At 38.5% G+C, this 11,767-nt stretch overlaps 1 protein-coding gene across 3 annotated transcripts; it reads right to left on the minus strand.

The window, feature by feature from the left end:
• Nucleotides 1-84: 84 nt before the first annotated feature.
• rgs20 (regulator of G protein signaling 20) lies at nucleotides 85-10,066 on the minus strand. 3 transcript variants are annotated; one of them, XM_041992499.1, is made up of 6 exons: nucleotides 9,878-10,066; nucleotides 3,184-3,350; nucleotides 2,050-2,124; nucleotides 1,738-1,972; nucleotides 1,307-1,496; nucleotides 85-1,215 (listed from the first exon to the last, which is right to left on the minus strand). In XM_041992499.1, the coding sequence occupies exons 1-5, from the start codon at nucleotides 10,064-10,066 to the stop codon at nucleotides 1,308-1,310; spliced, it is 855 nt and encodes a 284-aa protein (XP_041848433.1). In that variant the 3' UTR covers nucleotides 85-1,215; nucleotide 1,307. The 3 variants fall into 3 exon arrangements, with proteins under 3 accessions (XP_041848433.1, XP_041848432.1, XP_041848434.1); XM_041992498.1 differs by having other exon boundaries at nucleotides 85-1,220; XM_041992500.1 differs by lacking the exon at nucleotides 9,878-10,066 and adding an exon at nucleotides 4,994-5,163 and having other exon boundaries at nucleotides 85-1,496.
• Nucleotides 10,067-11,767: the final 1,701 nt, after the last annotated feature.

Below are 11,767 nucleotides of genomic sequence, written 5' to 3' on the forward strand. Positions count from 1 at the left end.
TACACTCCTTATTCTAATTTGGGGTTGTGGGAGAGCTGGAGCCTATCCCAGCAATTAGCAGGCGACTGAAATATAATTATTTAATTTAATTTAACTCCATGTCAGCAACATCCATCCTGCCATATAAACATGTTGTTTCCAAACTGTGTTCTCAAAGTCTCTAATCACATATTGAACACGAATATTGGGATTTAAATTAAGTCACTCTCATTTTTAGCGTTCAAATACAGCTCTGTGTATGAAAATACTTTCAAGTTGTTGGAAAATTACAGACCTGTTACACATTTAGTTTTTTTTTTTTTTTTTTTTTTACAATGTACTGTTTCCTCCATATGTAGGTTTATATATAATTTGTACCGTTTCTGTATTGTCAATAAATATCAATAAATAAAAATACTTTCTCTGGTAAATATAGAATTACTAAGGTTCCTATGTCACATTGGTAAAACTATATTAAACCCATGAGGTGTGCAGTGTGTAACACTTAAATTAAAAAAAAAAAAGCAACATATCTTAAATAGGCAATCGTCTGTGGTTAAGACAGGGTAACGGAAGTTAAAACACCCTTCCATGATTGATTTGAGTTTCTTACGGAAACAAATTGCACCCTGTGACGAGCTATTGTCACTTTCTGTTACTTTACTGATAACCACACTTACAGTAAATCCAGTCACACGCCGGTTCTACGTGAACTGGAGTTGCCAAGTCGCTGCCACGGGTACCAAAGTGTGAGGTCAAACAAAACAAGGTGAAACCAAGGTGGAATCATACAGAACCCCACAAAGCTGCCTGCAAGTAGAGCTAACACGTAGCCTTTGACTTGAGCTTTGATTTTCATACGCAGTAAATAGAACCAGGCGTTTCCACATAAAATACCCACAATTCCATTTTTACTATTTACAAACTCATAAATATATATAGTCTACAGTAGGAATCATTCCCACCCCCCAAACAATCATACAAAAAAAACGATAGACCATAAAAAACTCTGAACACAAATAAAATAGATTATTTCTATCAAAAGAAAGAAAAAAGAAAACAGAATAAAATGTATTCATATTCCTTTGGAGTGTTTTGCTATGTTGATCTGTAGCAGTACTTGTGATGTCGAGCCCTCGGGAGATTTTGAGACCTGAGTGTCTTCGGTCAGGTGCAGATCACAATAGCGCTGAGATCCCTGGGAGGGGCCAGGCCCAAGGCCTGGTTCATGTAATCCTACACTGAACATACAAAGAAAATTTTATAAAAGTGGGTATAAATTTAGGAGGGGGGTAAAGAGAGTTAAAAGATCACAGGTCATCACCACCCTAAGATTCAGGGGACTGCTCTGACAGAGTGTTGAGCAGGTTTTTGTAGGCTGGGGAGTTCATGTAACGGGGATACGAGTCTCTTTGCATTAGCGTGTAGATCTGCAGCTGGGCATCGTCAAACGTGTGAGAGGTGGGCTCCAGCATGTTCCTGTTTATCGCCTCACGGACCCGCGAGTCAAGGCTCACCTGAAAGTCGAGAGAAGAAACATTAGAAAGACCTTTTTTTTGTGTGACAAAGAAGAAATGTGACAGTTCCTTTCCTAACTGAGAGTTTAAAAGACAAGATCATGAAGATATATCAAGATCTTGTTCTTGGTGTTAAAGAAAAAAATCAAGAGAGCATTGGATGATATATTTCACAGATGCCATTCAGTTTTACCATGGAAACAAATCCATGATCAAAAATACTACAATCAAACTGTCGAACCTCTTTTGGCGAGAGAATGGAGATGTAGTCCTCGTAGATGACTCGGGCCTTCTCCTCTACAGCACTCTTATTGGCCTCTTTGCTGAACTCCTCGCAGGCTAGCCAGAACAGCATGTTCTCCTCACTGAACTCAGTGCGAAGAAATTGCCGGAAAGAGTTTCTCCCCGCTGGGCAACACATCAGCTGATCAAACGACTGCCCCCATAAGCGCACCTCCTCCAACGTGGGCTTAGGACTGCATAGGAAATTAGAAATGAGCGATTAAAGGAAGTCTGTAATAGGTGGGATATTTGTGTAGTGACTTGAACTGACCAGTCTTCACAGTCTGCGGTCCCTTCCTTAACGTCATACGATGCTTTTCGATTCCTGTCATCCCGGTCTTCATTCCTAATGGCAAGACAGAAAGATAAACACCATGAAGGAGTGCAAAATATGGAGTTTACAAAAATTGCTTTAGATTAGTTTGTGCTGCTTAAAAGCAGTACAAATACTAACAAACAACATGTCATAATATCTTCTTTTAATATATTACTCATCATACAGGTTATATCTATGCTTTTTTGTTATATATAACATGACCAATAAGCAACGGATATGTCCTGCAGGGTCATGTATGATATAACTGACCAACGATAAAGAAAAATTCTTACTTCTGAGGTAACAATATCATATGACAAAGAAAGAGAAAAAAAAAAGCAGAATCTCACTATTAATAAATGAACAAAAACTGGCCTTTTTGCTGCAAAATAAAATGAAATGAAGTGTTTTAACAGGAGGATATGCTTACTGCCTAAACAATTTTTAAACTTAGTAACTACCCTCTTCGACTGGATACATCACAGCCATGGAAAATGCAATGCACAATTACGTTGTTTTGATGGCAAATTTATCAAGAACTCATCACAAAATACAGTTTGGCTTCAGGTCTGAGTGTGCCAAAACCCAAAAGGAGTTAACCTTAATGTGAAAAGTACATCTGAATACACTGTCCAGTTAGGAAGAGTTTCCACACACCCACTGACATATGCAAATATAAAAGCCCATACATGATAAATAATAACAAAATACATAGATATGTTTATTTAAATATTATCTTGTTATGTAGCTCTTGGCTGAAAATGGCATATTAACAGTTTGGCTGGAAAACACAAGCCCAAATTTAAAACAAAAAAGAAAAAAAAATCTGATTTTAATTTGTTGATAACAGAGAAGTGTAGGCAACTAAAAAGCATCCATAAATATGTAGGTGAAATTAACATTTAGGCTTTAATGACTGTACTAAAGTTGCTGCTAAACCGACAGATCACATGTAAATCTGTCAGGAGCATGAGACAGAAGCTGAGGCCTGCTGTTGAGACACAGTAGCTCAGGCTGTGCTGTCTTGCATGCAATGATGTCGGCCATGCTGTGCCACAGTGAGTGAGTTTTCAGTTGGGAAAGACCTACCAGGAACAGCTACAGCAGCAACACCAGCAAAAGCAACATGCATTCGAGCCCCGTGGGTTGGCCTGGCCCGGCTGGTCCTGCTGGGTCGGTGCAGTTCCCCCCGCTGCCGACTCCTGCTGCACCGACATCTGCCTCTTTCGCATCTCCATCCGTTCTGATCCCATGGGCTATAGACAGAGGAGAGGGAGGCAATGAGTTTAGAGTGTTGATGTCAGGAGTGGGATGTAACTGAGATGTTATCTTGCAAGGAAAGCTCTTGGCCTGCATTGCATTAATGTGATAGAAATCAGTGCAAGACTAATGGGTGTATCAAGGGCAGCATTGGCTGTGCTGTAATATGACAGTAGAGGTGATATTAAAGTGAAATCTTGACCAAGAATGAATGAATGAATCAAGAATGTCAAGACTTTCAGCAGGAAGAAGAACAGTAAAAATCATCTAAATACCTTTACAGCTGACACCTGTTTGTTAGCTTTATATACAGGGTGGCTGATACTGTTTGTGTGAAGCATGTGGTGGCATGTTCAAAAGTTGCACTGTAAAGGAATGCCTTTTTCTTTGTTTAGAAGGGGGGGGGGGGGCAGACAAAACATGGAGAAATAATTTGACAACTTTGCTTCCTGTGCTGACAAATATATTCCAGCCAAAAAGATTTTAGTCTTTCTTATCTCCAATTTGATGTGTGTTCCCTTTCACACTGACTGGAAAAGAAAGAGGATGATTTTTTTTCCCCCCATGTGAAAGTAACTGTAAAAGAAGGGCAGTTACAGTTTGCAATTCTCACTGAACCCAAATGGAGCAAAAGAGGATTAAATCCACTCGCAGATGATGTACTACGTACCTAATTAGGATTTAATCAAGCATCAGATTATCATAAAATCCTAAACTACATTTATAATGAAGCCTGCATAAATAATTACTGTGCCATAATTGTGAGTAGAAGTCTCTGGCGTATTCATCAGAATCCCCTTGGACTGTAGGCCTATAGAAAGACAAGCTATGCTTACAGAATGACTTCTTCTTGATTCTAACAAATGTGTCATCACTAGGTCAGACACTGACAAATCCTGTCAGATCATTTATGTAACAAAGCCGTCGCTTACAACTCACGGCATCATCCAGCTACTACCTGATACAAGACTCGATGTTTTAGAAAAAAATGTCTGAAAATTTGGTACATGGGAGGGGGGCCTGAGGCGCAGCTTGCAAATCTATCACCGCAGCATCGCTCTATCACATCCTTTCAATGAACACAATATCATTTGGTCATTTCCAAAATGGATTCACGGTTTCTCTCAAATTCCAAGCAGGCATCAGCTGCACATTTCGTGCGTCTGGCCAAATGGCATATTTTACGCGTTAGGTGTCGGGTACTTCAAAGCTGACACAATTGCAATGCGCTATGGTTTTGACTCAACCGCTATAGACGATGAAATGGGGGGTGGTGGTGGTCGTATCCATTCAAGGGATAAATCATGATAACAGCAACTAAACCACTGTTTTCCCTACAGTCTTGCAGCAGCACAAACGTGAAAGACATTGGGTTTAAATGGCTCCTGAGCGATTAAACGGCAGAAACCAATGCATTAGCAAACCGCACATCACATCGGTAGAAAGTGCCACCATGAAGAACCGTATAGAGCTTCATCGTCCTGGACAACCACCGAAAAGACACTGCCTAGATCTGTTAAAAAGCCTCACTGTACAGTTAGATAAGTGACATGCCAATAAAAATGCCGGGAAACGACCTCAAACGCTTCGACCACAAAATGACTGTGCAATGATACATCGGTTTGCTACCAGTACTTACAATTTCACCATGTATGCACAGCGAGAAGAGGTAATTCTTTGCCTTGATTACATCCGATGGAACATAAGGCTTTTTTTCCTCTTTTTTTTTTTTCTTTTTTTTCTCCAACCGGCTGCTTCAAGTCAGTACGCATGCGTCTCCTTTCCAACTCGTAGTAGCTTAGTGAAGAGAGTGACCCTCGACTGCATGGCACAGGTTCACCCTGCCGCGTATTTCAGAGAATCGAGGAGCGGACTATTCAAAGAAGAGAACTGAACTGAAACTAAAAATGGAGTATGACAATTAACGCAGTTGATTTAATGAATGAATGAATGAATAAATAAACAAACTTAAATTATTTACACTAGCACTATTTGCAGCAGTTAAAAGAGGTATTTATTTATTTACAAAAAAAGGTAATAATTTGTTTGCCAAAACGTCCAGGAGCTTTAGGCTGAAGTCGCTGTCTGTGGTGCTGAAACAACCAGCCTCTGATATGCATGCGTTCAGCTGAAAACCAGTGAAGTGAAGTATGACTTCGACAGCCAATATTATCTGATTTTTAAAGTTTAATCTGCCGTTTGAATTTTACTTAAAGGGGTTCACACACACACACTCACATGTATATATATATATACACACACACACACATATATATATATATATATATATATATATATATATATATATATATATATATATATATATATATTACTGGTTAAGCTTTCAAATGATTGTGTATATATATATGTGTGTGTGTGTGTGTGTGTGTGTGTGTGTGTGTGTATGTGTGTGTGTGTGTGTGTGTGTGTGTGTGTGTGCTCTTAATCAAAATCACACAGTGGACAACACTGCCATCTGAAGGTAGCTGTGACTACAGCAGAAATATTACTATAGCTATGTTTAGCTATGTTTTCAGAAAATTATTTCTTAAAATGACCCTCTTTTGTTTGACTTACTTTTATGAGTTATATACTGTATAAGTGCAATGACTGTTTAATACAGATTTACATTAGAATGAAAGGTCATGCACACTTTTCCACACAACCTAAAACATAATCCATTATATGCCATCATTAATATTTGGCTTTTAGAATGCACACCATGTTTTATATTGTAGAATCACCAGATGGCACTCTGCACTCAGTCCCTGCCTATTCTGCAAAACTCCAGTGTGACACACCTATTCTGTCAACTTAATTTACATAAGTGCATTCATGTTGTTGTCTTTCAGGTCAATACCCCTAGATGCCATAAAAACCAGTCTCACCAGTTTCAAATAAATTAAGAAGTACCACAGCATGTGTGGAAACTTGTTCTTTCATCGCCTGGTTCACTGGTTCTGTGATACCACCAATCATTTGTTCTGTTATCTCGTCAGAACAAGGACAAAACTATATTTACTTCCTGTTCAGATTAATTGCTTTTTGAAAGCCCTTAACTGAGGAGTGTCCATAGCATCCACAAATCATTATCCCCCCCCTTGAGAAATAAACATGTGACTGTCTCCCCAGCACTTCATTCAACACCTCCTCTTGTGCTCATGTTATGCAACGCAGACCCACAAATAGGCCTGTGAGGTTGATACAAACACATGCGACTGATTTACGATACTTATGCCGTTGCGATTTAATGAACATACACACACATTTCCCTCTGAAAGCACAAGTGGTAGTGGGTATGTGTCTGAACACACAAAGCTGGAAGGACAAAGTAGATGACAGAGCTGTGTGTCAAGATGAGGAAAGTCTTTTCAATAATGATTAAGGGATTCAAATCACTGCCTAGCTTAAAGGAAGTGAGAATTAACTTTATTTTCAATCAAAGGAGCTCAACATGCAGACAAGGACAGGAGAGGGAGTGCGGCTGCGACATTAACATTTCAAGAGATAATGCATGTCATCTCTGGGAACTTTGAATGTGAAGATCATTCAGACACAGCAGAAAACATGAACACAGACTATAGGCGACATCATTTTCTCAGCCAGTATTTCTCTGTTGATGAATCTGTTTCCCCATGGTGTGCTGATCAAGTTGCTGTTTGTTCTGTAAATGTCAGACTCAGTATGTTAATCTTTGTAATTAAGTACAGAGTTGTCAGATGATTTTCTCTAGCTACACATTAATAAAATAATGTAAGGCTGCAGGTCTCTATGCAGAATGCAATAATTAAGAAACAAACACAGTGCTGCAGGACTAGATGAAAGACACATCTAGACTGACAAATATTTTTACAGCCTTGTATAATATATATAGTTGTTAATCTCTAACCTTTATTGCTGGTGGTTTCAGATATAATCATTTTCAGAGCTATTTTCCACCTCTGGTACTTACTGAAGATAAAGAACTTTAATTTGTCACAGGCTCATAAAATATGAGCAGTGAAAATTGTAGCTTATTGTTAAGCCAACAAACTATAATGTCTTGATTACTTTCTCCTCTGTTAAAGGTCCTGTATTAAACAGTTTTTCAACAATTTCATATGAGTGTCAGAGGTCCAACAACAATTTTTTTAAAGTGTAATACCCCAAATTCAGTCTTGGTCCTTAATTTCAGCCATTCGAAATGTAGTGCTTGTGAGCTCTACTGAGAACGGGCTGTTTTCGTCTCTGAACCTTTAAATGTTCATGAGTGGTGCCTGTCCACGCCCCTCTCTGGGAGAGGATCCGGCTTTTGCTCGTGCCCTCTCAGTGATTTTTGGAGGGCAGGCTCAGCTAGCCACAGGGGCGGGTCAGTGGCAGTATCCACTATCGGGGGCAGTAGTTATTTCCCTTTGTGAGGTCACAAAGAGAAACATCTCAGATTCACCCTTTGAGCACACATTCGCTAAAAAGTGGAACAATCAAGTGAGAGAGGAGACAGAATTTTCTCATTTTTGGGCCTCATACAGGCTATGAGGACACATGTGACCTTTAGAACCCTTTAGAAAGTGAGTTTTGCATAATATGGAACCTTTAACTTGAAAGATTATCCACACTTGAGTATTTCATCATGTTGAATTTTTGTGTGAATCTGTAATGTTTCTTGAAAGATAAATATCTCTGTTGTTACCCATCCTGAAATTTCTTCCACTTTATTCCTCTCAAAATTTCTAAGGAGGATTTTGTTTGCTTAATAAAACCAAGTTTTCAAACATGGTTTTGAATAATTTATAAGATTATAAAACCATTAGAAAGGCATTTTTAATTATATTAATATAAATGCTTGTAAAAAAATTACCTAACTTGAGAAATCATTTTGTCTGAGACTTTAGATTTTTGTTTTATCTAAGTTGTCTTTTTCAGGATGTGCCCATAGTCAACAAGCATGAACTGATTGCAAGGCCAATCACATTACCTGTGTGATATCAAAAGCTGGATGTTAGTGTTATCAGTGGGAAAGATGAGAGGGCACATTTAGTGTAAACTCAGTCACAATGGTTCTGATAATAAGCTGGGTCAAAGTGACCTGCTGGTCTGACTATATATTTGATGCATATGCTTTAAGTCTAGTAGAAAACATTTTAAAGCAAGACTGACAGGTTTGTTAAGTAGTTTGTTGCATTGCTTAGACTGAGATAATAAGCACCTAACTACTTCTTAGTGTGCACGGACTATGATGACTTGCAAGTGCTTTGCCTTCTAAAATGAATGTGAACAGAGGATTAATTAGACAGAACAGGTGAAATCACACGTAAAAGAATGCAAGGCCTTCTTTAGAACTGAACGACACTTGTGGTTTCCCTGCTATTAAGTATAAAATGGTCGATAAAGGATTTTTAGAAATGGATTCTGACTTGTAAATGTCCTTTTACAGCACTTACACACATCAATTTCTTTGCATTATGTTTTCATACAGCTTGTGCTTCTTTCAGGCACAACTGTGTTATGTATACATGAGTATAAATTTCATTCTTTCTTATTTCAGATTAGTTTTACAAGTGGAAATAGTTTGACAGGAATTCACAAAAGTTTCAGTTCTAGTGTGAGTCTGTGAGCTATCTGGCCACAGAATGTAATATATTCTAACAGCCTAAGCTGACTCCGTTATTGTCTTGACCCCTCCCAATTAGCCCTGGAAGCAGCTCCTGCATCCTCATGACTCTTTTACAATCCTTCCCTTTCCATGAATAGCAACAAGTCGCTCCTCAGAACAGAGAGCCGTCGGAAATCTTTATTTATCCCTTTTACCGGGAACCCTTCTTTCCTGAAATTCCTGCCAAAAATCTAAGTGTTATCCATATTATTTGTATTTTTAACACTCCAACTTAGCTTTTTCCTACAGAATGTTGCATTGGGATATTCATGGTTGTCATGAATTTTGTTTGGTGTTGTAACTTTATTTAGAATCCTAACAACTTGTGTCACACTATTTCAAGACACTCTATCTTCTTCTTTTAATCTTCTTAAGCCTCGTTCAGACTGGAAGTACTTCCTTAAATAGAGGTTTGGCATGAAGTTGAAAAAAAAAAAAAGACAAGAGCAATCTATGAGAAATAACAACAACCACCAAATATAATTTCAAACATGTTTCATTAGCATCAGGCAGTTAATAATAAGAAACAAAAATAGGTTGAATAATGTGTAGGGACATGGTACTACACTGATACTGACTATTTTAATTAAGCTCTTTAATCTTTCTGACACCTTGAGTAAATGACTCGTGTTATTTAGTTATGTGTTGCTTCTTACTGGAATCAAAACAAATAAGTAAGCCACTAATTAGTATGCTGCCAATCAAATTGTATTATTAGGGTAAATATTCTCTGAGTGCATTGTCATACAGTTATGGTTTTGCTTTTCTGGGACATAAATGTATTTGTATCATACATATTTGCTTTAAAGCAATAATTACTATAGTTGAAAATCATGAGGTCTGTTATTCTAAATAATTATCCTTAATGAGAGACAGACAACATGTTCATACCTCAAGGCACACCATCTCCTGTTCCTCTTGGTTCGGGCCATTGTAGTTGACTTGGTACCCCACGCTACGGCGGCAGGCCTGGACTAGTCTCCGTGTCCACTGCCACATCAGGGCCCTGGTGCGTTTGATCACCCGTAGCACAGACGTGGGCCTGATCTCCCACTGCTTCAACACACTAGCACATGGCATACTCCAACTATGAGACCTCACTCGCCACGTGAGGCCCAAGTCTGTTTGAGATCATAAGAAATCCACGCTTGCTGCTCCTTTTCTCTATGTTTTCTCTGCATCGGGTCTGAAGCACATTGTGACAACAAGATGGAGAGGGAGGAAAAAGCATCAGTGACCCTGACGAAGTGAAGAGTGTTTACAAAGGAGAGGGCAGAAGGGGATTAGGACAATGTTCCCACTGGATGCAATCCTGATTCCTCTGTGCTTTACTGCGTCTCACCAGCTTAGGTCAGATTAAGCCTGGAGGTCTTAGTGTCTGAGCTTGATGGAAAGAGAGGAAGACCAGTGACAGGCATGGAATAATATCTGATTGTGTATGCTTCAAGATTAATTCCCTTGTATTACAACAGATTAAAACGGTTTAGTTAATGAACCTTTCAGAAAGATAAACACATAATTGCAATGCACTTAGTATCACCATGGATGCAAATATACATTTAGGCATCAACAGTGGTCCCAGTATATTTTAAACAGAATTTTGAGAAGCTTCCGGTATTTTATATTGTTCCTGTAGAGTCACACAGATAGACAAAAATCAAAACTCTTCAGTGTGTTCTCCCCCCTCCAAGAAAGTTACAACACATCATCTATTGATAAGGTGATTGTAATCAACCAGCTGAAGTCACATGAGATGCATTCCTATGTAGCTAATCAAGATATTTAAAATATTACTGAGTATACAGATTTTTAAAGCTTTTTGAATAATGGGTGCTTGTCTGACCTTTAGCTGCAGGGTTCCTTGGATATTTATTCTGTTTCATATTTCATTGTGAAAACCTTCACTTGTTTTGCTTGTCTGGGGTTTAGGACCAAATTAGTAAAATATTTAAAAGAAACCAAGGTCCACTGATGTTTCTTAATTATCTCAATGATCTTAGACACATAATTTCCAAATGATCATTTAAATCTGTGACTCTCTCTGTCCGGAATAAAATGTACAATTCTTCTCCTCACATATAAAGCTCTCCATGATCAAACACCATTGTATATCAAAGATCTTATAGTTCCATATATTCCAAACAGAGCACTTTCTGCTCAGGCTGCAGGTTTACTTTTATTTTCTAGAGTCTTTAAGAGTTGAATGGTAGTTTAGATTCATGAGGCAGACACCCTCTCTACCTTTAAGATTAGGCTTAAAACCTTGCCTTTTGATAAATTTTATAGTTAAGGATGCTTAGGCATCCTTTAGTTATGCTGCCATAGGCTTTGACCGCTGAGGGACATCCTACAATGCACTAAAAGCACTTCCTTCCCTGTTCGTCTTTCTGTTCTTTATTTTACATGTATAAACTTATGACAGTATTAGCATCAAATTTTCTTCTGTCTCAGCAGATCTCCCTGGCTAAAAGTTGCAGTGCCTATTGGCTGTTTTTCCTGTCCTCTCCACCCCAACCGGTCAAGGCAGATGGCCGTCCTCCCTTGGCTGGGTTCTGCTGGAGGTTAAAACCGAGTTCTTTTCCTTTCCACTGTGGCCTGCCACCCAGTGCATGCTCAAGATGGGGAATTAAATCTAAGTCAAGATTCAATGCAATCTGTTGGTTTTCCTTAGTTAGACTATTATTTAATATGAATAAGATTGTATGAATACTGATTAGATCACAATGAACTGACTCAAATTGATTTGTCTGTAAAGTGCCCTGAGATGACGTTGTTGTGAAC

This window comes from Melanotaenia boesemani, chromosome 8 (assembly GCF_017639745.1).
Source record: "Melanotaenia boesemani isolate fMelBoe1 chromosome 8, fMelBoe1.pri, whole genome shotgun sequence".
Classification (NCBI taxonomy): domain Eukaryota; kingdom Metazoa; phylum Chordata; class Actinopteri; order Atheriniformes; family Melanotaeniidae; genus Melanotaenia; species Melanotaenia boesemani.